At 59.2% G+C, this 27,490-nt stretch overlaps 1 protein-coding gene across 2 annotated transcripts; it reads left to right on the top strand.

Moving 5' to 3' along the window:
* The first annotated feature begins 3,601 nt into the window (after positions 1–3,601).
* On the top strand, positions 3,602–27,490 carry MED12 (mediator complex subunit 12). 2 transcript variants are annotated; one of them, XM_031944792.1, is made up of 44 exons: positions 3,602–3,809; positions 4,151–4,255; positions 5,247–5,438; positions 5,954–6,113; positions 6,234–6,406; positions 6,586–6,696; positions 6,819–7,073; positions 7,381–7,527; positions 7,665–7,764; positions 7,854–7,990; positions 8,404–8,535; positions 8,851–8,986; positions 9,483–9,697; positions 9,822–9,902; positions 10,024–10,194; positions 10,329–10,473; positions 13,005–13,123; positions 13,308–13,451; positions 13,987–14,150; positions 14,269–14,400; positions 14,519–14,749; positions 14,861–15,005; positions 15,217–15,337; positions 15,542–15,643; positions 16,332–16,445; positions 16,846–17,012; positions 17,144–17,323; positions 18,471–18,542; positions 18,916–19,052; positions 19,206–19,367; positions 19,591–19,702; positions 19,848–19,937; positions 20,290–20,399; positions 20,708–20,843; positions 20,967–21,128; positions 21,628–22,002; positions 22,138–22,285; positions 22,522–22,727; positions 22,878–22,955; positions 23,041–23,258; positions 26,010–26,241; positions 26,579–26,683; positions 26,892–26,973; positions 27,255–27,490. In XM_031944792.1, exons 1-44 carry the CDS (start codon positions 3,711–3,713, stop codon positions 27,296–27,298), a joined length of 6,447 nt encoding a protein of 2,148 aa, XP_031800652.1. In that variant the 5' UTR covers positions 3,602–3,710; the 3' UTR covers positions 27,299–27,490. The 2 variants fall into 2 exon arrangements, with proteins under 2 accessions (XP_031800652.1, XP_031800651.1); XM_031944791.1 differs by having other exon boundaries at positions 26,600–26,746.

The raw sequence follows: 27,490 nt of genomic DNA on the forward strand, positions 1-27,490 counted from the left end.
TCCCCCAATTTTTAAAATTTGTTTATAATTTATTTACTTTGAACAATTTTTCCCCCTGAGTTCCAAATTCTTTCCCTTCTTCCTGTCCCTCCCCATCCAGCTCCAAGACAAAAAAAGTGAGCTCAATTATGCGGGTGAGATCATGCAAAACCTATTTCTAGATTGGCCATGTTGAAAAAAGAAAAGAAAAGAAAAGGCAAAAAAAAAGTAGAAAAATATGCTTGTCCCCACTCAGAGTTCAATAGTTCTGTGTCCGGAAGGGGGTAGCATTTTTCACTTTGTATCCTTTGGAATCGTTTTGGATCATTGTGTCAATCAGATTAACTAAAACATTCACAGTTGGATTGTTATTATATCGCCATTACTGTGTACAATGTTTCCTGGCTCTGCTTACCTTTGTATCAATTTATATCAACTTCCCCATGTTTTCCTGAAGCCATCCTACTCATCATTTTTTTTAATAGCTTTTTATTGACAAAACATACGCATGGGTAATTTTCCAGCATTGACCCTCGCCAAACCTTCTGTTCCAACTTTCCCCCTCCTTCCTCCCCCCCTCCCCTAGATGGCAGGTAGTCCCATCCGTGTAAAATATGGTAAATACAATATATGTATCCATGTTAATACAGTTGTTTGGCTGCTCAAGAAAAAATGGATTTAGAAAGAAGGTAAAAAATAACCTGGGAAGAAAAACCCAAATGCAAGCAGACAATAACAGAAAGCTACTCATTTCTTCTAGTAAAACAGTATCTCTTCGAAATCATATACCACGACCGGTTTGAGTTATTCCCCAATTAATGGCCAGCTCCTCAGTTTCCAATTCTTGGCCACCAGTGAAAGAGTCGCTATAAATAGTTTTGAATTGCTGGGTTCTTACCCCCCTTTTTTGATCTCTTTATGATATGGACCTAGTATTATAGGTCTATACTACATTATAGTATTTGTGATAGAGACGTAATAGTATTAGGAGCGCTGAGATTATGCACAATTTTATAGTATGGTTGCAACTTGTTCTCCAGAAAGGTGTACAGTGTATGAGTGTCCTTTTGTTTTCTTTCTTTCTTTCTTTTTTTTAATTATCCCTTTCTGGTTCTGTCCCTTTCTTTTCCGTCCCGGTTTGGTTGTTGAGTCTTTTTCCATGGCATCGGACTCGGCTCCAGCCCTCTGGGGATTTTCCTGCCAGAGACAGGGGAGTGATTTGAATTTCTTTTTCCGGCTCAGTTCCCAGATGAGGAAACTGAGTCAAACGGGGTAAAGCGCCTACAGCTAGGAAGTGTCTGAGACCAGGTTTGAATTTGTCTTCTTGACAGCGGCCCAACAGCAGCGCCACCTAGCCACCCCGATGCCCTCGAAACGTTCGCTATTGTTCGAGTTTCAGCCGGGCCTGCCTCTTCCCCGCTCCCCTTCTCCCCCCCTGCCCCAGTCCATTTATAATTAGCGTCCAAGTCTGTTCAAATAAACCTCCCCACCCACCCCCCCCGGCCTCCTCTCCCTCCAGCTCCACGCTGACACGGCCTTGCTTAATAAGGCTGAAAGAGTTGTTCAGGCTCTGCTCGCTCCCCGCTCCGAGCTGCCCGAGTCAGGCCCAAAGCCTGGGTTTAAGCAAATCTCTTCCTTTCTCCCCGAGCTCGGCCGGTAGGTCTCTATTGCCTCTGGGAAAGAAAGCAAAACAAAACGGCGGCCGGCTCGGCGGCCTTTGAAAGCCCTGCCCTTCCCTTCGGAGGCTTTAACTTAAGCAGGGAGTTCCTCGAGGGCAAACGCTGCTTTCGCCCTTCTTTGTCTCCTTCTCGGCGCTTAAGCCCCCGCTGGGCCCCGAAAGGTGCTGCCCGTTGCTCGCCCACGGAGCCGCCGGCCGATCGTCTCTCCGGCTCCCGCCTCCGTTTTTAGACAGAAGTCCGGTCCTCCGCTCTGGCCTTTGAACAGGAAGCCCGGCTCACTTGCCTTTGCTACGCAGGACCTTCTTTTGATTTATTGACATTGTTTGGACGGGTTTTCTTTTCGCACGAGGTACATTCGCCTCCTGGGCGACTGGAGAGAGCCAGGGAGATAATAATATAGTGAAGTGCAGATGCTCGCTCCCTCATCTCCCCGCCCCCCGGCCCCGCGGCCTCCCTCCCTCCCTCCCTCCTTCTCTCCTAGAGGATCTGGGAACAAAATAGAGACGGTGGGGGGTGGGGGTGGAGAGGGACACGAGCGAGGGGTCGGGGTGGAGAGAGACCCTCGAGCAAAACTACCCGCAAGACTGCAAACCTCTCCCTTTCCGGACCATCGGGCCGGACCTTCTGTGGCCTGCCCCGGTTCCCCGTGCTCCCTTTCCCTTTCTGCCTTCCCCTTTAAGCCCCTTCCGAACTCAAACCCGAACCGGCGGCGGCTTGAGCGCCTCTGGCCCGCGGCAGTTACTGTCCTATAGAGCGCTTTTCACGCGCCAGGCACTTTACAACTGGCACTGGGTCCTCACAACCACCTCGGGTGCGAGGCGCTGTTATTATTATTCCCGTTTTACAGCTGAGGAAACAGAGGGAGGCAGAGGTCGCGATGACGTGCCCAAGGTCGCACAGCCTCAGGCAGTGTTTGAAGCTAGACTCGAAGGCAGGTGTCCCTGACTCTTTCCATTACATGGATGGCTCGCCATCGATACTTTCTATCAACTTTGCGGATAGTTTGTGTCTGAGGACGTCTCCTCTAGGAGCGCTGCTCCGGAGCTCGGCTGGGCTCTGTGCCCCCCCCCCTCCCCCTCCAGGAGAGCTGGATCCCCCATAGCATTTATAGTACGCCACTCAGCCTGGGATCTAGTGCGCTTCGGGACGGCTAGAGCGATCGATGATGGATCCTTTGACCTAGGTTCCTACTTAGACCGGAGTCCTCCGTCCGGAAAATTTCGGTCACTCCCTCCCTCTTCAACCGTTTTCTAACTCGCCTCACAAATGCTTCTCTAGGCATCTCCAGTGTCTTATTAAATCATAAACTTCCTGAGGGCAGGGACTGTTTATTGTTCCGTTTAATCCGTCGAGCTAGGAAGGCGCCTGACGGGGGATGGGCGGGGTGGGATGGGAGGACACTTTGAGCACGGAGCAGGGACTCCTGGAATGGAAAGTAGAAAAGAGCATGCGTAAAATGAGGCGGTGCCCTTAGTGACCTCTGAGGTCCCTTGGGTCGTTAGCCAATGAGGACCCTGTGGTATCAGTGAGAGCATAAGTGGGGCTCCTGGGTAACGGGGTTAAGCGGGGCGCGTAGCAGCCCCGGAGGCACTCGCCCCTGGCCTCCGCCCCGGGCCGTGTTAGGCAGGTGAGGAAATTGTGAAGCGGCTCGGGAGGGCCGGCGAGTGGCCGGTAGAGAACAGGTAGGTGCCCTCGGACAGGCGGGCGAGGAGGTGGAAGGCCGGACGGCCGAAGGAACCGAGGGAAGGGGGTGCGGGCGACTGGGGTGGGGGTACGGGGGCCGGGAGCGACCGACCAGGCGCACGTGGCTCCGGGATCCCAAGCTGCTCTCCGGCTTGGCCGGCCCAGACCGCTGGCCCGCTTCCGGCTCCGCCCCCAAGAGCATGGGCCCGCCTCTTGACCCGCCTCCGCTGTGGGCCCGCCCCCTCCCCGCCCTCGCCCGCCCCTGCCCCCGCCCCCTTCCGCTCTCGGCCCTCAGTCGTCTCTCGTTCGCTTTCCTCACTCCGGGCCGGGCCCAGCCGGCGCCGCTGCTGCTTGGGGCTACCGGCCAAGATGGCGGCCTTCGGCATCCTGAGCTACGAGCACCGGCCACTGAAGCGGCCGCGGCTGGGCCCGCCCGACGTCTACCCTCAGGACCCCAAACAGAAGGAGGTGCGCGCGGCCCGGCCCGGCTCGGCCCGGGGGCGGGGGGGGGAGGGGAGGGGGCTGAGGAGAGGAAGGGGGAGGGGAAGGGAGGGAGAAAGGAGGAGGGGAGGGGACCCGAGGGCGATGGGGGGGGGGGCCCTCCGCCGTCCCTAGTCCGCCGGGTCCGGGAGGATGCCGCGGGCCCTGCCCGCGGCGCCCCGCCAAAGTTGGCCGGCCGGGCCCCCCTCCCCCAGGAGAGTTGGGGACCGGCGGCCGGCCGGCCGTTAACTGTCACCAACTGACAGCGAGGCCCCCCCCCCCGCCGGAGCCGGAGCGCCGATAGCTCAAGGGCCCCCCTGCTCCCTCAGGACGAGCTGACCGCCCTGAACGTGAAACAAGGCTTCAACAACCAGCCCGCCGTGTCCGGGGATGAGCACGGCAGCGCCAAGAATGTCAACTTCAATCCGGCCAAGGTGAGCCGCGGGGCTGGGAGGGGCTCGATCGGCACCTCCCCCCCCCCCACGCCCATACCCCGCCGCTGCCTCCCGAGCCCCTAACGAGCTCCGCTGCTGGTTCCCTCCCCGCCCCCCCCCCCACTTAGTTCTCTTCAACTAGTCCTCACTTAATTCTCCTCTGTTAGTCCCCTCCCACTTGGTTCTCCTCAGCTAGTCCCCTTAGTTCTCCCCAACTAGTCCTCCCCACTTAGTTCTCAACTAGTCCTCCTCTTTAATTCTCCCCAACTAGGCCCCTCCCACCTAGTTCTCCTCAGCTAATCCCCTTAGTTCTCCTCAACTTGTCCTCTCCACTTAGTTCTCAACTAGTCTTCTCCTCCCACTTAGTTCTCCTCAGCTAATTCTCAGTACTTAGGATTCAGCTAGCCCCCCCAACTTAGTTCTTAGTCCCCCCACTTAATTCTCCAGTTATTCCCCCCACTTAGTTCTCCTCAACTGTTCCCTTCCTACTCAATTCTCAGCTAGTCCCCCACTTAGTTCTCCTCAGCTAATTCCCCTACTTAATTCTTAGCTAATCCCCCCCCTTAGTTCTCCTCAGCTAGGCCCCCCACTTATTTCTCCTCAACTAGTCCCCCCCACTTGGTTCTCCTCAGCTTAGTTCCCCCCCCCACTTAGTTCTTCTCAGCTAATCCCTCCCAGTAAGTTCTCACTTAGCCTCCCCCCCCTTGCCTCTAGCCCTAGAGGGAGTCCCCCCAGCAAACCATTTAGCCCCCCAACCATTTCTCCCAGGGACACCCCCTAGCCAGCCAGCTCTCCCAGCTAACCTCCCCAGGTGATTTCAAACCCATTCCCACTGGCCTCCAAAGAAAGGAGGGGTGGTAGCTGGAGTGGTGGGGAACACTGGCCCCTGGGAGAAGTGGGCTGCACTGAAGTATGCCCGCTGCCCCATCTGCCAAAGGGGGCTGGCCAGGGGCCCTCTGGACCAAGTGCTTCCTTCTCCCTCCCCCCTCAGATCAGCTCCAACTTCAGCAGCATCATCGCAGAGAAGCTTCGCTGTAACACTCTTCCAGATACGGGGCGCCGAAAGCCCCAGGTGAATCAGAAAGATAACTTTTGGCTGGTCACCGCTCGGTCCCAGAGTGCCATCCACGCATGGTTCACAGACTTGGCTGGCACCAAACCACTCACACACTTAGCCAAAAAGGTGAGGCCTTGCTTTCTAGGGCCCTGTAGGCCTGGCTCCCAGCTGCCGGCTCCCTTCCCACCCCTCCCCCTTGCCGTTCCCGCCTTGTCCCGGGCTGACTCGGGGCCCCGCTCCTATTCCCACTGCTTCCCTTCCCGTCCTCTTTGTTGCCACCAAACTAGCCTCCTCTGCCTTTTCTCCCACTCGTCAACCTATCTCCTGTCTTCCTGCCCTTTATGCATAGCCAGTTCCCCAGGCCCAAAGGTGCTCCCTAGGAATCTCTTGTGTCCTTCAGAGCCCGCTCCACGGGCACACTGTGTGGCCATGTTCTGTGTGTCCTTGGTGCTCCCTTCTCTGATAAGCCTGTTATTATTATTGTATGTCCCCTAAGAGAACACGGGAAGGCCTTGAAAGAAGGGATAGCCTCTGATTTTGTAGCTAGTCCCAAAAGCAGAGGGACTCAATTCTGTTGACTGGAGAATGGCTTCCATAGCAGCAGCATTAGGATTCTCAGTCACTTTGGCATCCACACATAGGTGCCCATCTTTGGGAAGAAGGAGGAAGTGTTTGGCTATTTGGCCAAGTACACGGTACCCGTGATGAGGGCTGCCTGGCTCATCAAGATGACTTGTGCCTACTATGCGGCAATCACCGAGACCAAGGTCAAGAAGAAGCATGTCATTGACCCCTTCATGGGTGAGTAAAGCCAAAGTCAGGGCATAGGCACCCCCTCCCGCCCCTTTATGACAACTCCCCCCCAACCTCCCCACCTGGCTTTCTTGACTCCAAATGTCCCTTTATCCATCCCGCTTCCAGAATGGACCCAGATCATCACCAAGTATCTGTGGGAGCAGCTGCAGAAGATGGCCGAGTTCTACCGTCCAGGGCCTGGAAGCTGCGTTTCTGCCTCAGGGTCCCTCCCCCACGAGGTGGAGACAGCCCTTCGGCAGTGGGACTACAATGAGAAGCTGGCCATGTTCATGTTCCAGGTAGCAGGAAATGGGATGGACTAAGTGTTGCGGGGGCCCCCGGGCCTAGCCTGAGCCTAGCACGGCTCAGTAGGGAGCCAGGTTGCACTTGGTGCTGGCTGTGATTGCCTTGAAATCCCAGGCTGTCCCATTCTGCTGATCCCTTCCCCCTGACGTTCCTCCTGTCCCCATACTTTCAGGATGGGATGCTGGACCGGCATGAATTCCTGACTTGGGTCCTTGAGTGTTTTGAGAAAATCCGGCCTGGAGAGGATGAGCTGCTTAAGCTCTTGCTGCCTCTGTTGCTACGGGTGAGCCCCCAGAGCCTGAGATTCGGCAGTAGGATGGAAGCTAGAGGCCTTGGGTGCGAGGGGTCGGGCTGAAGGGAGGGGCCCGGACTCGGGTGATTCCAAGCACCATGTCCTCTCCACAGTACTCGGGGGAGTTTGTTCAGTCTGCGTACCTCTCTCGACGGCTTGCCTATTTTTGTACTCGGAGACTGGCCCTCCAGCTAGATGGTGTGAGCGGCCACCCTGGCCACGTGCTCGCCACTCAGCCCGGTGGCACATTGCCCCCGACCCCTGCTCCTCAGCCCCCAGCCGGCAGCCAACCCTCCACACCTTTCGGGGAATTGCTCCAGTGTCCCCAGCATCGCCCTCTGGTTTTTGGGCTCAGCTGCATCCTTCAGGTGAGTGCCGAACCGTGGCGAGCCTTCAGGGGCTGCCTCTGGGGGGTGGCTAGGGTCGCATGTCTCACTGGGGTCGGGAGTCGGGCCTCCAGCCCAGATTGGTGTCCTGGGGCCCAAGCCAAAGGAATATAGTGGGGGTGGGGGGTGGGGGGAGGGTAGAGGAGGAAAGGAGGCCTCCCCCTGCTCAACTGCCCACTCTCCATATTGGAGGTGGCAGGACTGGTGCCGGGCAGGATCCTGACAGGTTTGGGCTTTTCTCAAAAAGAGACTCCCAGTAACTGGCCCTTTCCATCGGCTTGTCTCCCAGAGCATCCTACTCTGCTGCCCCAGCGCCCTCGTCTGGCACTACTCACTGACCGACAGCAGGATTAAGACTGGCTCGCCTCTTGACCACCTGCCCATCGCTCCCTCCAACTTGCCCATGCCCGGTGGCAACTCGGCCTTCACTCAGCAGGTACTCTAACTAACTGGTAGCGTGGGCTCTGGGGGAGACACCACCCTCCCTGCCAGCAGCCCCTCCCGGCGCTGCTCCTCTTGGCCGTCTGGAGAGCCGTGGCTTCCATGTCCACCGCCGCCTCTCTCTTGGTGCAGGTCCGGGCAAAATTACGAGAAATCGAACAGCAGATCAAGGAGCGGGGCCAGGCCGTTGAAGTTCGCTGGTCCTTTGATAAATGCCAAGAGACGACGGCAGGTAGGTCCCTTGGTGTGTGGTTGGTGCCCGAGTGGGTGGGGACACACAGTGTGGGGGGCCGCCCCTTCAATCCACCGCCTCCTTTGCAGGGTTCACCATAGGCCGTGTGCTTCACACTTTGGAAGTGCTGGACAGCCACAGCTTTGAGCGTTCCGATTTCAGCAACTCCCTGGACTCTCTGTGTAATCGCATCTTTGGATTAGGGCCCAGTAAAGACGGCCACGAGGTAGGCAGCCAGGAGCCGGGGCTTGAGGGGGCCTGGACCACAGAGGGATGAATGGAGTGGTGAGCCGTGAAACTGGCTGCTGTTTGTCTGCAGACTCGATGTTACCGGCCCTAAACTGGTGCCGACCGCTGACTCTTCTCTGTCTGGCAGCTGGGTGGCGTGGGGCCTCGAGGCAGGAACCTAAATTTGGTTCCCAGCCATCTGCTAGCTGTGTGATCTAGTCACTCGGTTTGCCTCAGTTTCCTCAACTGTAAAACGGGGTCATCACAGTGCCCACTGCTTGGGTTGTTGTGAGGTTCCTGTGAGGAGACCAGTGAAGACCTTAGCGTGGTGCCCAATGCATAGCAGGTGCTTCATGAGCGTTCCCTTCCTTCTTTCTCTCCTCTTTCTGGCTCTGGCTCCCCCGTTCCCAGATCTCCCCCGATGACGATGCTGTGGTGGCGCTTCTGTGTGAATGGGCCGTCAGCTGCAAGCGTTCTGGCCGCCACCGGGCCATGGTCGTCGCCAAGCTCTTGGAGAAGAGACAGGCCGAGATCGAGGCAGAGGTCAGAAGGGAGGAAAGAGACAGAACGAGACTGGCTGAGGGCGAGGGAGTTGGGCCCGAGTTGGAGTCAGTGGTGAAAGTCTAAGAGGGCAAAGATTAATCAGAGCTGGAGTTGGGGGGCCCAGGGGAGGGGACCCAGTGGGAGGGAGCTGAGGTGAGGGGGGAGCCTAGGATAAAGGAATAATGCAGGTCAGAGAGAGCCAGGGGAAGAGAGCAGAACTGCAAGGTGGAGGCCGAATCGAATTGTGGGGGGAGTCTGAGTTGAGGGTGAGAACTGGGGCTCCAAAGATCCCTTCCCTCTCACCTCCCCTGGCAGCGCTGTGGAGAGACTGAGGCGGTGGACGAGAAGGGCTCCATCTCGTCAGGCTCCCTGTCTGCCCCGACTGCTCCCATCTTCCAGGATGTCCTGCTGCAGTTCTTGGACACGCAGGCGCCCATGCTGAGTAAGGATGGTTGCCCCGCACTCCCTCCCCCCCATAACATGCTCGGCCTCTGGGACCAGGGCCTGGGCCTCCCCAGTATTTGGCTGGGCCTGGCAAACTGTCAAGGGACACCCTGAGAAGACAGCTGTGTTGTCTGCAGGCACATTTAGGGCCTGGGGGTTCAATGGATAACCCCAGGCGGAATGAATCCTAGTTCATTTTACCATGGGAATCTTGGACCCTGGGCAAATGACTTTAGCTCTGTCTGCCTCAGTTTCCCTATCTATCAAATAGAAACCCATTTGTGTTTAATCCTGCATGCAGAATTACTAAAAATTTCCTTGAAAAGACCCATGTGGGGAATGTTGAATCCCGAAAGGGCCCGGCTGTCCGGTGACCCGAACTCTCCCTGTTGGATGTGGATCCAACGGCACCGGGGGGCCCCCGGGTGCCTCTGCCCCTGTTTCCCCTTCCCTCTTCCTTGGGCCTCCTCCTCCACCCCTTCTTCTCTGCAGCTGATCCAAAGCGAAGGAGAAGGGGGAGTTCTTCAACCTGGTGCTCCTGTTCTGTGAGCTGATCCGCCATGATGTCTTCTCCCACAACATCTACACCTGCACCCTCATCTCCCGAGGCGACCTGGCCTTTGGAGCCCCGGGGCCCCGCCCGCCCTCTCCCTTCGATGACCCCCCGGATGACCCCGAACGGAAGGACACCGAAGGCAGTAGCAGCAGCAAGCTAGAGGTGAGTGGGCTCTCCCGTGCTTCGTGGCCTTGGCTGCTGCCCCTGGAACCTGGGCACGTGCCCCTGGAAGCAGGGCGGTAAGGAAGTGTTCACCCTCACGGGCTGCATCTGCTCGTGTCCTCAGGATCCCGGACTCTCCGAGTCTATGGACATCGACCCTGGATCCAGCACACTCTTTGAGGACATGGAGAAGCCCGACTTCCCGGTAAGTCGGGCTCTGGTCGTGGCGGGGTCCGCTCCTCCGCTCTTCTTCCCCTACGCCTGGCTTTTCTCTCTCCCCAGGCCTTCCTCCTCATCTCCAGATGTGTGCTCTCATCTTTCCTCAGATGTTCTCTCCCACAATGCACTGTGAAGGGAAAGGCAGCCCATCCCCTGAGAAACCAGATGGTGAAAAAGAGATGAAACCACTACTGAAGGAGAAAGTGGAGGGCACCTTGGGCATCCTCTATGAGCAGCCACGCCACGTGCAGTATGCTACCCACTTCCCCATCCCCCAGGTACTTGCCTGCTACCTCCTGCTGGTCTCCTTGTGTGCCCGGGGGTGGGCTGGGTAGGGAAGAGCTTGGCCGTGATCGAGGGTGGCCTCAGGGCCGGGTTGGGTGAGTCTGACTGGACTTTTGGGACCGTGCAGGAGGAGTCATGCAGCCACGAGTGCAACCAGCGACTGGTGGTCCTGTTCGGGGTGGGAAAGCAGAGAGATGATGCCCGCCACGCCATCAAGAAGATTACCAAGGATATCCTGAAAGTGCTGAATCGCAAGGGCACGGCAGAGACGGGTGAGCGAGGTGGCAAGGCCCTTGAAGCAGCTTGCTTCGTCATCTTCCCCAAGACGGGGACCTCTTGGGGTCAGGGCTCCTCATTAAGAACCTTCAGGAAGAGCTGCAGGCCCCCTGAAACATCCCTTCTCATTGCCCTGTTTAGCTGGTTCCTTGAGAAGAGAAGCTGGGTCCCTGGGAGGTTCAGTTGGGTTCCTGGGAGGTTCAGTTGGGTCTCTGGGAGGTTCAGCTATATCCCCAGGAGGTTTAGTTGGGTCCCTGGGAGGTTCGGTTGGGTCCCTGGGAGGTTCGGTTGAGTCCCTGAGAGGAGAAGCTGGGTCCTGGGAGATTTAGTTGAGTCCCTAAGAGGAGAAGCTGGTCCCTAGGAGGTTCAGTTGGGTCCCTAAGAGGTTCATTTGGGTCCCTGGGAGGAGAAGCTGGGTCTCTGGCAGGTTCAGCTATATCCCTAAGAAGTTCAGTTGGGTCCCTGGGAGGTTCAGTTGGGTCTCTGGGAGGTTCAGCTATATCCCTAAGAGGTTCAATTGGGTCCCTGGGAGGTTCAGCTATATCCCTAGGAGGTTCAGTTGGGTCCTTGAGGAGAAGCTGGTCCCTGGGAGCTTCAGCTATATCCCCAGGAGGTTTAGTTGGGTCTCTGGGAGGTTCAGCTATATCCCTAGGAGATTTAGTTGGGTCCCTGGGAGGTTCAATTGGGTCCCTGAGAGGAGAAGCTGGTCCCTAGGAGGTTCAGTTGGATCTCTGGGAGGTTCAGCTATATCCCCAGGAGGTTTAGTTGGGTCCCTGGGAGGTTCAGTTGGGTCCCTGGGAGGTTCGGTTGAGTCCCTGAGAGGAGAAGCTGGTCCCTAGGAGGCTCAGTTGGGTCCCTGAGAGGTTCAATTGGGTCTCTGGGAGGTTCAGCTATATCCCTAGGAGATTTAGTTGGGTCCCTGGGAGGTTCAATTGGGTCCCTGAGAGGAGAAGCTGGTCCCTAGGAGGTTCAGTTGGGTCTCTGGGAGGTTCAGCTATATCCCCAGGAGGTTTAGTTGGGTCCCTGGGAGGTTCGGTTGGGTCCCTGGGAGGTTCGGTTGAGTCCCTGAGAGGAGAAGCTGGGTCCTGGGATATTTAGTTGAGTCCCTAAGAAGAGAAGCTGGTCCCTAGGAGGTTCAGTTGGGTCTCTGGGAGGTTCAGCTATATCCCCAGGAGGTTTAGTTGGGTCCCTGGGAGGTTCGGTTGAGTCCCTGAGAGGAGAAGCTGGGTCCTGGGAGATTTAGTTGAGTCCCTAAGAGGAGAAGCTGGTCCCTAGGAGGTTCAGTTGGGTCCCTGGGAGGGGAAGCTGGGTCTCTGGCAGGTTCAGCTATATCCCTAAGAGGTTCAATTGGGTCCCTGGGAGGTTCAGCTATATCCCTAGGAGGTTCAGTTGGGTCTTTGAGAGGAGAAGCTGGTCCCTGGGAGCTTCAGCTATATCCCCAGGAGGTTTAGTTGGGTCTCTGGGAGGTTCAGCTATATCCCTAAAAGGTTCAGTTGGATCCCTGGGAGAAGTTTGGAATCTGGGAGGTTGTTGAGTCCCTAGGAGGAACAGTTGGGTCCTTGGGGAGGTTCAGGACAGAAGGTTCCCCTCAGAGGAGTACATTTCCTGGAGGCTGTTGCCTCCCTGTCTATTCATTTTTCTTGTGATTAGAGACAAATAGAAACAAATAACCTCCAAAAGGCAGAGCACTGCATTTTCTCAGGACCCAGTCGCTACATCTCCTCGGCTCCCTTCCAAAGTTCCCTTTGAGAAAGCAGGAATAGTTAGATTGTATGTTGTTTGTGGGAGGCTGTCCTTCAACTAGCTGGCAGGGAGGTCTGCTGGGGGGCAGCTGTGGAACAGCTTGCCTTTTTACTTTGTCCCTCTCCTGGCGCGTGATGTGCTCTGGCCTCGGCTTCCTTGGCCCTGTTCTTGATCTGTTCCGATCCTCCCGTGTGCCTCGGAGTTCTCCTCATTCCTTCTCACTCATCCCATGGGTATATTCCATTCCATTCCGGTGACCCGGTCACTTCTCCTTCAGTGGCTCCCGGTCTTTCTGTGGCTCCCTCTGATCACAGATGGGACACTTGTCCGCTCCGGGCCTCCCCAGAAGGCCGTCTCTCTCGAGTCATGATGGGGTGGGTCAGTTGGCAGTTTCTCTTGCCCACTCTCCAATTGTCTTCCAGAACAATCAAGTCTCTGCCATTGCACCTTCCTGCGGCCCCTCCCACCATGAGCTGGCCTACCTCTGCCCCGTTGGCTGCGCTTGGTCAGGGGATGGGAGGGGATACTTGAGGACCCTCTGTGGTTCTCAGATTGGTCAATTCTTTTTTTTTTTTTTTTTTTAAGATGGCTATTGATCATATTTCTTCCATTGTGACCTCTTTCGTGTCCTTCCATTAGCACCCGTTCCTCGAAAGCCATCGCCCGACCTCTCGGCCGTCAACGTTTCTGGTGTCTGCCGTATCCAAAACAGGCCCCGGATGCGGCCCAGGGCCTCCCTTGGGCTGTGTTCCGCCCCATGACTGTCTGTCCCTTCTCCTCCCAGGCGGGGAAGACGGGCAGAAGAGGAGACGGAGTCGGCCCGAAGCCTTTCCCACAGCAGAGGACATCTTCTCCAAGTTTCAGCACCTGTCCCATTATGATCAGCACCAAGTCACGGCGCAGGTATGGGCCCCAGGCCGGGCCATGGCACCTCGAGGCCTGCTCCTCACACTCATTTCCATCCTCCTGGCTCTTCCTTTTGCCTCTTTTCTTTTCTTTCGAGCAAGCCGAAGCTCCCTGGCGCCTCCCCCCGTGTCCCGGTGCTTGTCAGCTCAGCCGCTCAGCCTCATTGCCCTGCCCTCCCCAGGTCTCCCGGAATGTTCTGGAGCAGATCACAAGCTTTGCCCTTGGCATGTCATACCACCTGCCCCTGGTACAGCACGTACAGTTCATTTTCGACCTCATGGAATATTCACTCAGCATCAGTGGCCTCATCGACTTTGCTATCCAGGTGGGGAGTTGGGGCGGGCGGGCTGGAGGGCAAGAGGTCACATGCAGCAGGCCAGGCCAGGTCCAAGGCACGGAGAGCGCTGGGAGCCCGGGTGGCTCTCGCTCCTCCCAGCTCTTAACTTTGCCAAAGCACTTTCCTCCCGAGCGACTGAGGTAGGTGGTGGCGATCTCGCTCCAGATCGCGGGCCCTGGACCTGGCCGAGGTCGCGCAGCTAGGAAGGGAATGGCAGAGTCGGGACTGGGACCCTGGGCTTCTCGCTCCAAGGCTGCCACGCCACCTCCCCCTGATGCTTTGTGACAATCCCCACGGGAGGAGAGGGAGGGGCCGAAGGCCCCCCCCCCACCTTCTCCCCGACAGGGTCGCCAGGGAGAAGCCTCCCCTGGAGGTGGTCCCCGCGTCCCCGGTCACTGGGGAATGGCAGTCACGGGCCGAGGAGTCCAGGATCCCAGGCGGACTCTGTCTGAGGAGAGGGCATAGGGCATCGACGGGGTGGCCGGGGCCTTCCTCTCAACTCCTCCCTGCCCTGTATTGGCAGTTGCTGAACGAACTGAGTGTGGTGGAGGCAGAACTGCTTCTCAAGTCCTCCGACCTCGTGGGCAGCTACACCACCAGCCTGTGCCTGTGTATCGTGGCCGTGCTGAGGCACTACCACGCCTGCCTCATCCTCAACCAGGACCAGATGGCGCAGGTCTTCGAGGGGTAAGCTGAGAGGATCGGGACCGTCCTCAGGCCGGGGGCCCCCTCGCCTCTCGCCCTGGGCCACGACGCCAGGGCGCTCCCGTGAGCTAACCCTGCTTTCCCCTCTCGTTCCCATAAGTCTTTGCGGAGTGGTGAAACACGGCATGAACCGGTCGGATGGCTCCTCCGCAGAGCGCTGCATCCTAGCCTACCTGTATGATCTGTATACTTCCTGCAGCCACCTAAAGAGCAAGTTTGGGGAGCTCTTCAGGTGAGAGGGGACCTGTCCAGCCCGGGGTGGCCTTCCTGGGCCCAGGCCCTATCCCTCTCTTTCCCAGGTCTCCCTCACCCTGGCTCTCCTCTCCTCTTCTTGTCCCCTACCCCCCCAGTGACTTTTGCTCCAAGGTGAAGAACACCATCTACTGCAATGTGGAGCCCTCGGAGTCGAACATGCGGTGGGCCCCTGAGTTCATGATCGACACGCTGGAGAACCCAGCGGCACACACCTTCACCTACTACACCGGGCTGGGCAAGAGCCTCAGCGAGAACCCCGCCAACAGATACAGCTTTGTGTGCAATGCCCTCATGCATGTCTGCGTGGGCCACCACGACCCCGACCGGTATGGCCCGGGCCTGGGGCGTCCCGTTCAGCCATTATAGGGAGCTTGGGGGCCGCTTCGGGGAAGAAGGGGGAACCCCGACCTTTCTCAAGGAACACCCCTCTTCCCCAGGGTGAACGACATTGCCATCCTGTGTGCCGAACTGACCGGTTACTGCAAGGCCCTGAGTGCCGAGTGGCTCGGGGTACTCAAGGCCTTGTGCTGCTCCTCTAATAATGGCACCTGTGGCTTCAATGACCTGCTCTGCAATGTGGATGTGAGTCTGGAGGGGCAGAGGGGGTGACTAGCTAAGCCTGGTGGGAAGGACAGAAGGGGTGACTAGACAGGCCTGAGGGGACAACTAGCTAAGCCTGATGGGGGCCTAGAGAGAGCGCTTAGCTAAGCCTGGTGAGGGGCCAGAGCAGGGCAACCAGCCGGGCCTGGCTCTTCCGTCACTTTGGATCACTGAGCTCCCCTTCCTTTCCCAGGTCAGCGACCTGTCCTTTCACGACTCCCTCGCCACCTTTGTTGCCATCCTCATCGCCCGGCAGTGCCTGCTCCTAGAGGACCTCATCCGCTGTGCAGCCATCCCCTCACTGCTCAATGCTGGTAACTAAGCAGGCCAGAGGCACTCCCCACAGCCTTCGAGGCCAGACCTCTCCTGCCAAACCCCCGGGAGCCAGCCTCCTGGCTCCTGGATTCCCCGTGCCCTTCGTCGCCCCGCCCTGCTTCCACAGCCTGCGGCCCCAGCCCTCCCCTCCGGTTGGGGCCCTCTGGCGTTTTTCTCAGTGCAGTGTTGCTTTGTCCTACCAGCTTGCAGTGAACAGGACTCCGAACCGGGTGCCCGCCTCACCTGCCGAATCCTGCTCCATCTTTTTAAGACGCCTCAACTCAACCCCTGCCAGGCCGATGGTAGTAAGTGGGCCCGACTGCTGGGCTTTGCTAGCTAACGCTTTGGGGATGGCATCCTGGCGCATCCCACTGACTTTGTTCCTTTGTTCCATCCCGTTCCCTGTCGTGAGGGCGGCTGGGTGTTCCCTGGTGTGAGGTACACAGTGCTGTGTCTTGAGTCAAGAGTTACTGTTTTCAGATCTGGCCTCAGATACTTACTAGCTGGCCAAGTCACTTCCCCCTGTCTGCCTCAGTTTCCTCATCTGTAAAATGAGCCAGGGAAGGAAATGTCAGACCCCTCCAGTGTCTTAGCTGGAAGAACCCCATAAGAGGTCACAGAGAATTACTGGAAACCAACTGAACAATCCCCCTGATGTGAACCCCTCGAGTTTCCACTCTGCTTTTGCAAGGCCCATTTCCCATTAGTCCCCTCTTTGGGCATTTCCCCGTGGCATGTGCTATCTCCCCCTCCGCCCTGGGACTCCTCAGCTCTGCCAGGCCCAAGGTGTGGCCCTTCCCCACCCATTGGTATTCTCCAGCTTCTGCCACTGCCCTGGCACGTATTTGGCCTCCCTTAGGCATCTCCCCCCGGTAGACCTTAAGGTTCTTGAGGGTAGGGCCTGGTTTTATTTCTGTATGTTCTCAGGGCCTGGCACACAGTGGGTACTTGGTTGGTCCCTGCTTCTCAGATTGACTAGCCTTCTCTCCGCAGACAAGCCCGCCGTCGGGATCCGCTCCTCCTGCGATCGGCACCTGTTGGCGGCCTCCCAGAACCGCATCGTGGATGGCGCTGTGTTTGCCGTGCTCAAGGCCGTGTTTGTGCTCGGTAGGGGCCAGGGGCGGCGTGGGGGGTGTGGGGAGTGTGGCCACGGGCCCAGCTGAGCCGCAGAGGCTGGTCTTGGCACTCCCAGAGCCCAGCACGTGCATCACGGACCCCCTCGGACAGTCGGTTTGGGGTGGGCCGTGCACCCGCCTTCTTGCCTTCTTGGAAATCATAAAATGAAACCCGTAGAATTACAGAGAAGCCCCATTGATTGAAATCGGCTCATCGGAAAGTTTTCTGAAATCAGTGCTGGGGTCCCTGGTTGAGAAGGCCTGTTCTGCAGGGTAGCTACTTTGGGGAGGCTGAAGGGGAGCCAGGGCAGGTCAAGGGGAGGGGACGTCCCTTCCTTTTGCCCGTGTTCCGGCCTGACCACCTTTGTTCCTTCCTCTCCCTGGGTTCCTAGGAGACGCAGAGCTGAAGGGCTCGGGCTTCACCCTGGCAGGGGGGGCGGACGAGCTTCCCGAGGAGGAGGGCGGGGGTGGCCGGAGGCCCGGGGGTCGAAGCTTCTCGGTGGAGACGGCCAGTCTGGATGTTTACGCCAAGTACGTCCTGCGCAGCATCTGCCAGCAGGTCAGTGCCACCCTTTAGGCCTTGGCCCATCCGACGGTTCGTCCTCTTGACTCATTCTTTTCTCATTCTGTTCCGTGCCCCCCATGACCATTTCTTCCCCCACTCCCCACCCCCTGACTTTTCTCCTCCAGGAGTGGGTAGGAGAACGCTGCCTCAAATCCCTGTGTGAAGACAGCAATGACCTCCAGGACCCCGTGCTGAGCAGTGCCCAGGCCCAGCGCCTCATGCAGCTCATCTGCTACCCACATCGGCTTCTGGACAACGAGGACGGGGACAACCCCCAGCGGCAGCGCATTAAGCGGATTCTCCAGGTAGGGGAGAGGGGCAGCCGAGGTGCTGGGCGAGGAGAGCGGGCCGTGCCCCTGGAAGCAACGGAAGGGCCAGTGGGGGCCGAGGGGAGGGGCAGAGCGAGGCTGAGGGGCAAGCGGCTCACCTGGCCTGAGGAGGACGTCCATGCCGGGGTGGGGGCCCGATGGGGCTCAGCGGCACCCCCTCCGTGAGGGACCACGGTGGTCAGTGAGTGAGCGGGCTCTGGTGTGGCCTTAGGTCCCACGTGTCACACTTACACAGAGGCCATTTGTGCCCTCAGACACGGGGCTGGTAGGGATCACACACACACACACACAGTAGCCATGGGAGTGAATGCCGATTTTGATTCATCTTGTCCCCATTCTCCACTTGAGGAAGCTCAGGTGGGCACAGAGCTACTGTGGCTCGCCCAGGATCACACTGCCTCAGGCCGTTCCTGGTCCAGGCAGGGCTGGTACTATCCCCTGGACCCGGGCCCCCACCCCTACCCCAGTGGCTTAAATTTGGGCTGTGATAAGTACACTTCCAGCTCCCCTTTCTACTCTGGGCCCGGCACAGCACATCCCCCACGGGATGCCCGGAGTGAATGCGCTGTTTGACCCCAACCCAGTTCCTCGGCGTTCCCCCTCAGAGATAGGACTGCAAGTGTTATCCCCACTTTACAAATGAGGAAACTTGAGACACGTAGAGGTCAAGTGACCGGTCAGAGTGGGGATTGCAGCTTGGGTCTCCTGGCCCGCTTTCGGCCCCTCCTCATGGCGCTGCTGGGTTTATCTGTTTACTGCTGTTCTATCTGAAGGGGCAGAAGAGATCACTCCTCTGGGTTCCTTTACCAAGAACAGCTGCCATTTGGGTCCGACTTGAGGGTTTTATAATAGCCTGACTTCAGTAAAAGCCCATGAGGTTTGGTAGTTTTTATGTAGGCCCCATTCATCGACGAGGAAACTGAGGCTAGATCGAACGTTCACAAAGCTGAGTGAGTACCGAGGGCAGATTTCAACCCCCCCACGTTGCCCTTGAGACTTGGAAGTTTGTGACTGAAGGGGGGTGAGGCTCCCGGGAGGGCTGGTGGGAGGCCCGGGTTCGGAAGGAAGAGGCCCGAGGCTAATGAGGCCGGGGTGTGGGGCTGGGCCCGGGCCTGTCTTGCAGAATCTGGACCAGTGGACCATGCGGCAGTCCTCCTTGGAGCTGCAGCTCATGATCAAACAGACTCCCAACAATGTGAGTGATGGAGCGCCCCTTTCCCCCTTCCTGCCCTCACCTGTGGGGGAGGCAACTCCAGGGCTTCTGGTCTGGGAGAGGTAAAGGGGGAGGGGAAAGGACAGAAACGGGGGCCGATGGGCACGAGTGGGGCTCGGGCCTGAGGCGTGTCAGCTTCGGGGCCTGGTGATCTAAGTGGGGAGGCCAGGCTGAGAGCAGGGGGGGGGCGGTGGAGAAAACGGACATGCTGGAGGGCAGGATTTCCAATGGAGTCCTGTCCCCCACCCTGCCATCTGCCCTCCTCCTCCTCCACCCCTGCCATCACCTCCCACCATCTGCCCTCCTGCGCCTCCAGCTGGCTATGTAGCCCTCCCATCCCCCTCGTCCTCCCCAGGAGATGAACTCCCTCCTGGAGAACATTGCCAAGGCCACCATTGAGGTTTTCCAGCAGTCGGCGGAGACGGGGGCGGCCGCAGGAGGCCCCGCCACCACGGTGCCCCCCAGCAACAACAAGGCTAAGCCTGTACTCAGGTGGGGGAAAAGCCTTTCGGGCCCCAGACCGCCCCAGGAAGATCCTGGCACGGCTGCCCGGGGGGGGGAGGGGGATCCCTGCCGGCCCTGTGCGCCACGTTCCTCTCGCCCCGACCCACCGCAGCCATATCTGCCTTCCTCCCCCCGCCCCAGCTCCCTGGAGCGTTCTGGGGTGTGGCTAGTGGCCCCGCTCATTGCCAAGCTGCCCACCTCCGTGCAAGGCCACGTGCTCAAAGCTGCCGGGGAAGAGCTGGAGAAGGGGCAGCACCTGGGCTCCTCCTCCCGAAAGGAACGGGATCGGCAGAAGCAGAAGAGGTGAGTGGGTGACCGGGGGGGGGGTGGGGGGATCCAGGGCTGGCCCTGGGCTGGAGGAGATTAAAGGGAACTGATCCAGGGCTGGCAGCTGGGTGGGAGATAAGATGAAGGGACAGACCTGGCCCGGCAGCTCTGAGGAGGGAGCTGTGCCAGGGAGCCCCAGGAGCCCCATCAGCCGCCTCTGTTCCCTTGTCCTTCCCTCGTCCCCCGTTTCTTCCACTAGCATGTCTCTGCTGAGCCAGCAGCCCTTCTTGTCGCTGGTGCTGACTTGTCTGAAAGGGCAAGATGAGCAGCGGGAGGGCCTCCTGACCTCCCTCTATAGCCAGGTGCACCAGGTACGCACGCTGACACAGAGCGGGCCCAAGCCAGCTGTCCATGGGCAGCTTGAGGGGCAGGGGGGCGCGTGGCGTGCTTCCCGGGGGTGGCCTCTGCCCGCCCGCTTGTTCCACAATGGCGGGGCTCTCCTTGGCTTTTTCTTAGATCGTTAACAACTGGCGGGATGACCAGTACTTGGATAACTGCAAGCCCAAGCAGCTGATGCATGAGGCCCTGAAGCTGAGGCTTAACCTGGTGAGCTCTGGGGGCCAGGGTTCGGGGCTGGGACTCACACTGAGGGAGCAGGAGCCCTGGCAGACCGGAACACAAGTTGCCCCCAAGTGGGGTAGAGGGTGGGTTGGCACACCGGGCTAGTTTGGCAGGGGCTGGCAGGCTTGAGCCCAGGTCGGGTGCTGCCCACATGATGCAAGGCACAGTGAGGCTACTTGGGCATCTGCTAGGCCCTCCCCCCCGCATCCCCCCACCCACCCCGCTCCCTTATTCTCAAGGCGGGACAGCCAGGCTGGGGTGGAGTCGAGGCTTCATGCTGTGCCTTAAACCCACCGCCAGGGAGGGCCCGCCATCTCAATCAGCTTTTGCCCGGCAGGTCGGGGGCATGTTTGACACAGTCCAGAGAAGCACCCAGCAGACGACTGAATGGGCAGTCCTGCTCCTGGAGATCATCATCAGCGGCACCGTGGATATGCAGTCCAACAAGTAATGGCTCCCCCCGGTCCCGGCCCTTGTACCCAATGGCCCTGGTCTGATGCCCGCCTGGCCCGATTGCCCCCCGGGCATCCTCTGAGCCGCTGCTCTGTGCCAGGGCTGAGCCGGGAGAGAGTGAGGGGCCCTTCTGACTCCCACGGACACCTTGACTCTGGGACCCCCCGGTGGTACTGCAGCGATTCTGGCAGGGGCCTTGTGCTAACCCTGCCCCTGTGCCCCCCTTCTCTGGCTCTGTGGGTGTGTGTCGTGCGTGTGTCGTGCATGTGTCGTGCGTGTGCGTGTGCTGCCCCCTCCCACAGCGAGCTCTTCACCACCGTGCTGGACATGCTGAGCGTGCTGATCAATGGAACACTGGCCGCGGACATGTCCAGCATCTCTCAGGGAAGCATGGAGGAAAACAAACGGGCATACATGAATCTGGTGAAGAAATTACGGGTGAGTGGGGACCCGGAACTTGGGCTTGGGCTTCGGCTGTGGCGCCCCAAGCCATTGGGTCCGGCTCTGGGGGGCCGGGTGCTTCCTGACCCCGTGCCCTTCTGGCTTTTCTCGCGCCTGCAGAAGGAGCTGGGAGAACGCCAGTCAGACAGTCTGGAGAAGGTCCGCCAACTCCTGCCGCTGCCCAAGCAAACGCGGGACGTCATCACCTGCGAGCCACAGGGCTCCCTTATTGACACCAAAGGCAATAAGATCGCCGGCTTTGATTCCATCTTCAAGAAGGAGGCACGTCCCACTCCCTTTCACGCGCCCACCCGCCCTGGCCGTGAGCCCCTGCCTGGCCTTGGCCTCAGCAGGACACTCTTGCCGACTTTCCCAGTGGCCTCAGTGCTTGCTCGGAACGGCAATCACCCCCCGCCCTCCCTCTCCCACTCCCCCCCCCCACACACACACATCTGGGCACCCTCTCCATCCCCCTCTGTGGCCCACACAAACTCCCTTGCTCGAGGTGAGTTGCGTCCCAACCCTCGCCGTAGCCGGCCCAGGTAGACGGCCCGGTTCTGGGCCAGATCTAACAAGATGGAAGGGAATGTTCCATTCAGCAGGCAGTTCCTAAGTGCCCACAGAGCAAGAGGTTCCCGTTATGGGCAGACAACGTTTTCTCATCTGCTTCCGCCCACTTCTGTAGCCTCAGGTCCACCTCTCCCGGAGTCGCCGGCTTTCTGCCCCTTGGTGTGCCCTGAGTTTCTGGGGTTTCACCCGGGTTTTCTTTCTGTCTGGGCAGGGCCTCCAAGTCTCCACCAAGCAGAAGATCTCACCCTGGGATCTCTTTGAAGGACTGAAACCCTCAGCCCCTCTATCCTGGGGCTGGTTCGGGACAGTGCGTGTGGACCGGCGGGTGGCGAGGGGGGAGGAGCAGCAGCGCCTCTTGCTCTATCACACCCATCTTCGACCTCGGCCCCGGTCCTACTACTTGGAGCCGTTGCCACTGCCCCCGGAGGATGAGGAGCCACCTGCCCCGGTCCTTCTGGAGCCAGACAAGAAGGCCCCTGAGCCCCCCAAGCCTGACAAGACTGGGCCGGCTCCCCCCAGCACAGAGGAGCGCAAGAAGAAGCCCCCCAAGAGCAAGAAGCGTCCTCAGGCAGCCAACAAGACGGAGGTCAGGCTGGGGGCCCGGGGTCAGGATCTTTGGGGAGGCGAGGAGGGCACTTAAGTCACGAAACAATCTGGTGTCATGGCTTCACTCTTCTCCATCCCCTCATCCCACCTCTCTCTTCTCCCCCACCACGTACAGGACTACGGGCTGGGCCCAGGACGCAGCGGCTCCTATGTTCCGGTACCTACTGATCTCTTGCATCACGCCCCCGGGAGCTCCATCTCTCGCTTTGGCTACCCTCAGACACCCGTGACACTCTACACCCAGAACCAGCCTCTGCCTGCGGGTGAGTGCTGGCCTCGGAGGGGCGGGGGTGGTGGTGATGGCAGCTGGCCGAATGGGGCCTTTTGGCAGGCTGTCTGGCCGCCCCCCGCCTGCCCTTGGCAGAATTGGGAGCCGCCTGGCCCTGGAGCCCAAGGCAAAGGCCAGAGAGCCCAAGTGGTCGGCCGCTGCGGTTTGCTCCCACCACCCCCAGTAGAGCCCTGGGCATACGTCCGAGCCTCGTGCTCTTCTCCTTGCCAGGGGGCCCCCGCCTGGATACCACATATCGCCCAGTAAGGATGCCAGTACCCAAGCTCCAGACCCGGCCATCGTACTCGGGGGTGCTGCCTTCACCCATAACTGGGGTCATCAGCATCGACCCTTCCTACAAGACTCCCGTGTACAGGCAACAGCAGCCTCCGGTGCCGCAGGGCCAACTCCTACGTCAGCAGCTCCAGGCCAAGCTGGTGAGAGGGGCGTGAGGGAGAGGCGTCCGTGGGCCGGGGAGGGCGTTGGAACAGGCCCCGAGCCATCCCAGCGCCATCCAGACAGGACCTTGAACCGTGGGGAAAGGGGAGGGGCAGCAGGTCAAGGCTCCATGTCCTTTCCCCTTCCAGAGTCAGGGGATGTTAGGCCAACCACCTGTTCGCCAGATGACCCCGAATTCCTCCTATGGCTCACTGCAGGCCTCCCAGGTAAGGCAGGAGGAAGAAGGAGGGGCCAGGGGACCAAAGAGTGGGGAGTTTTCTGGGCCGTGACCCATCTCGCCCTCCTCTCCAGGGCTACACTCCCTATGGTTCCCACATCGGACTGCAGCAGCACACCGGGCCGGCAGGCACGATGGTGCCCCCCAGCTACTCCAGCCAGCCCTATCAGAGCCCTCATCCTGCCGCCAACCCCACTCTCGTGGACCCTGCCCGCCACCTCCAGCAGAGGCCCAGTGGCTATGTGCACCAGCAGGCCCCAGGCTATGGGCACGGACTGCCCACCACTCAAAGGTAGCTAGGGGATTGACGGGGGCTCCCAACCAGGGGCCGGGAAAAAACGGGTAAGGTGGGGGAACCCCTGATGGCAGAGGTCCTTTTGGCTTAGGAACGTGTGTATTGTGCGGTCTCGGGACTATCGGTCGTGGGCCTTAAAGTTCCAATAAACTTCATGTGCCCTCCGGCCCCAGGATCTGAGAGTTCAAAGGGGCCTCCGGGGTCATGCAGTCTGCTGATGGCCCAAGAGTTTCTTGACTTAGAGAGCTGCCAAGGGTGTGTGTGTGTGTGTGTGTGTGTGTGTGTGTGTGTGTGCGCATGTGCAAGCCAGTGTCCACCCAGGCCTGTATGCTGCTAGGTCAGCACTGGGATGAGATCGGGCACAACTCCGGCCCAGTCCCCGCCCTCAGAGGCCACGCCACCTAGAGTAGGGCAAAGATACCAACCCGGACGTGCCTTTGGGTGGGGAGTTCGAAGGTTGGCCGGACTCCCCCCAGGAGCAGGCCCCCAGCCCCAAGAGCCCTGGGGATGTTCTGGGATCGGAAAGGGAAAGGAAAAGGGGGCCAGCTGGAGTGCGGGCGTGGGGAGGCCTTGAGCCAGTCACCCTCGGATTGGGCAGCAGCACCGGGTCCAAGCTGCCACTGTGATGGCAGGAATCTAACGACCCCCACGACTGTCCCCATTGATCGCTGTCAGAGCATCTGGGAGAGAGGGAGGCGTCCCGGGCCCCATTTTTCAGATGAAGAAAGTGTGGACCTGAGAAGGGAAGGAAGCCTCTCGACCATGGCCACCCTGAGGACCATGGCGGGATTGGAGCCTGACTCCAAGCCTTCGGGTCCTTATGCTGTACCACACTGTCTCTCAAAAGAGAGGAGTAGATTCAGAGTGACCCTAGCCTCAGTGAGTCCGAGAAGACCAACTTCACAGGACACAGGAAAGCAAGTGAACCCTCTGCCCCCACTAAGTCTGGTGGCTAGATCCCAGTGAGGGTCCACAAAGTCCAGGAACCTTGTGGGTCCGGCCAGTGCAGGGAAGGAAAAAGCCGAGAGTCTGGGAACTGGGGCTCCCCAGCATGAAGGAAGTACTAGAGGGGAGCCTCCAGGAGACAAGGAAATTGAGGTCCAGCTATGTCAGGAGACTTGCCCGGGGCCGTGCTGGCAGATAGGCACTGAGGCTGGGATGCCAACCCCAGCTGGGCCTCCCGACCCGGAGCTCTCTCCCGTGTTCCGTGCTACGTCAGTAACGTGGCCTGGAGCAGCCTGGGGGCTGACAGGGAGAGGACGGGTGGCATCTGGCTGATAGTAGGGCAGCATGGAGGAGGAGGTGGTGGGCGTCATCATCCAGAGATGGGAGTGGCCGTCCCCCTGGAGGCCGAAGTGGGGAGAGGGGCCTTGGGCAGCAGAGCAGTTGGCTGTAAATTGGAGGTAGGGATTGTCTTGGGGAGAGTTGGGAGATGGACTAAGAAAGCCGGGATCTCTTGATTGAAGGCCTTGAAGGCCAGCCTTGAATATTTGGACCTGATCCAGGAGGAAAAAGGGAGCCATGAGAAGTTTTTGATGAGGGTGATGACCTGAAGAAATAAGTAATTTAGGAACATTAATATGCCAGCAGTAATGCATAAGAGGGCTGATGGGAAAAAGAGGATGGCAGTGGCCGGTGGGGGGGTGGGGGGGAAGCTCTAGGAAGCTGCCATATTGAGCCCAAAGGGAAGGGATGACAATCGGGACTAGTTGGGGCAGCAGCAGATATGGAAAAGGGAGAGTTGATTTTGAGAACTATACAGGACACTAAGGCTTCGACGGCTGAAAGCTGAGGAGAGCTGGACCTTTCAGGCCCGGGAGGCCCGTTAACAGAAATGGCGGCTGCTCGGAGGCGGACAGTGACCGCTTGCATTGGGTTCGCTTTGCCTTTTCCAAAGCATTCTGGATGTTTCTGAGTCCTGTTGCCGGCATACGTCAGTGCCCGGACCCCCAGAGGGCCTGTGGCCAACAGTGAACCTGGCCGTCCTGTAGCTTGGCCCCACTCTCCTGGGAGGGGGGAAGGAGGGAACTGGCTTCTACTGGCAGGCCTCTGAAGGGCCGGCCAATAAGTTGGGGATAGGGGGTTATTTGGGGGGAAACCGGGAGTCAAAAACCGGGGTATGTGCACAAGCTTGATGCCGCAGGGCTGGGGCTCTATTTGGGACTGGTCGCTGTAGGCATGACTGTTGAAGGCTGGGAAATAGCCGAGTCCTCTAAGGGAGTGAAAGGGTCAGAGGCAAGAGCAAAAGGCTAATGGCCTGGGGCTCCTAGAGGGGGGGCAGTCAGAGGAGAAGCAGAAGGAAGAAGAGCCAAAGAAAGAGCATACATGGAGGGCTGGAAATGAAGTGAAAACTTCCTGCTTCTTAGTCTGGAAAGGAGAGAGGGAGGAGGGGTGGGGGAAAGGCCCCAGAAAAGGGCTCGATGAATGTCCCTTCCCATGTGTGCACGGCCTCTACTCCCAAGGCCTGCTTTCCTTACCACGCCCCCCCCCCCCCCAAAAGCTCAGACACAAAACTGGCTGCAGCCGGCCACTGGGAAGAATTGTGTGGACTTCGGGCAGACAATGCAGAGGTGCCAGAATGCAGTCTCTCTCTCCCCCTGGAGGTCTCTTAAGAGCAAGAGGCTGCTCTGTCTGTGAGGCCAGGAAGACTGCTTCTGGGAGACAGGGGGATGGATAAAATGACCCTGGAAGTCCTTTGGGCTCTAGGCGACCATAGCCTTTTCCTCTCCTTGGCTCTCTGCCCTGCAGGTTTGCCCACCAGTCACTACAGCAAACATCCATGATGGGGACCATGACCCCCTTGAGTGCTCAGGGGGTCCCCGCTGGGGTCCGACCCAGCCCCATCCTGCCTGAGCAGCAGCAGCAGCAGCAGCAACAGCAGCAACAGCAACAGCAGCAGCAGCAGCAACAGCAACAGCAGCAGCAACAGCAACAGCAGTACCACATTCGGCAGCAGCAGCAGCAGCAGCAGATACTGAGGGTGAGTGGGCACTGGGGCTGGCCTCGGGCCTAGGCTTTCAGCTGAGTCTGTGGGGACCTTGATCTTAGCAACTTCTCTCTACCCCGTCCTACCCGCCAGGATGAATCAAGGCCAGGGCTCTGAGGCTCAGAGACTAGCCCGTAGGTCCTGGCTAGGCTCCCTAGGGGTTCTGGGAAGAGGGAGTCCCCAAGGAACTACTCGTTAGGCACTCTCGAAAGCCCCGGCGAAGGGCAAAATGGAGATTCCTCCCAGCTCCCCATCCACTCCCTTTCACTTGGCCCTCTCCCCTCAGCCCCCAAATCCGTGTCAATCATGGCCCCTCTCTCTATCCCTGTAGCAGCAACAGCAACAGCAGCAGCAGCAGCAACAGCAGCAGCAGCAGCAGCAGCAGCAACAGCAGCAGGCTGCACCCCCGCCGCCCCAGCCGCAGCCGCAGCCCCAGGTAGCCGCCGTGCCACAGCCCCAGGCTCAGGGACAGCCGCCCGGGCTGGGCATGCAGCCCATTGTGAGTGGGACAGGGACAGGGCCAGGGAGGAGCGGGGGGGAAGCTCGGGAGGAGGCGTGGGCCAGAGGCCGGGGAGTGCCAAGTGCCGGGCAGCAGGAGGATCGGGGAGGACACGCGTGATGGGCATCTCTCTGCCGCCCCTCAGTTCCAGCGACAGGGCCTCCAGCAGACCCAGCAGCAGCAGCAGACGGCGGCACTGGTCCGACAACTGCAGCAGCAGCTCTCCAGTAAGCCATCCCGCCCTGGCCTTGGGTTATAGGGGCAGGCCCCCTGGGGGGGGGGGGGGCGGGAGAGGAGAAGTCAGGCATCCCCCCCCTTGGTGCTTCCCGGTGTCCCCTGAGCTTCTGACCCCCCCCCAGTGCCCTCCAAGTTTTTGTCCCCCTCGATGTCCCCCCAGCGTGTGTCCCTCGAGCCTCTGCCCCCCATGCCCCCTTGATCCTCTGCCCCCTGTGCCCTCTGAGCCTCTGCCCCCCGGTGCCCCAGCCCTGATCATCTCTCATCTCTGCAGATACCCAGCCTCAGCCCAACACCAACATGTTTGGACGCTACTAAGCCGCCCGAAGAGCTGCCCGCCCTGCCCTGGCCCCTTCCTCGGCCTCCATTTTTAATGAGTTTTTAGTATTTTTGTTAAGATGAGGCTGCCGCACTGTCAGGTTTTGTACGCTATTTATACAGACATCCGGGGCTGGCTCAGCACCCAATACACAGCGCCTCTTTGCAAAGGGAGTGTTCAGGCTCTGTGTT

Source organism: Sarcophilus harrisii, chromosome X (genome assembly GCF_902635505.1).
Source record: "Sarcophilus harrisii chromosome X, mSarHar1.11, whole genome shotgun sequence".
Lineage (NCBI taxonomy): Eukaryota > Metazoa > Chordata > Mammalia > Dasyuromorphia > Dasyuridae > Sarcophilus > Sarcophilus harrisii.

Bases quoted from the DNA above. Each gene is read 5' to 3' on its own strand.
- MED12 (XM_031944791.1), top strand. From the start codon at position 3,711: ATGGCGGCCTTCGGCATCCTGAGCTACGAGCACCGGCCACTGAAGCGG. The intron at 4,256-5,246 runs GTGAGCCGCGGG...CTCCCCCCTCAG, and splicing joins TCAACTTCAATCCGGCCAAG to ATCAGCTCCAACTTCAGCAG. The intron at 13,452-13,986 runs GTGGGGAGTTGG...CTGTATTGGCAG, and splicing joins TCATCGACTTTGCTATCCAG to TTGCTGAACGAACTGAGTGT.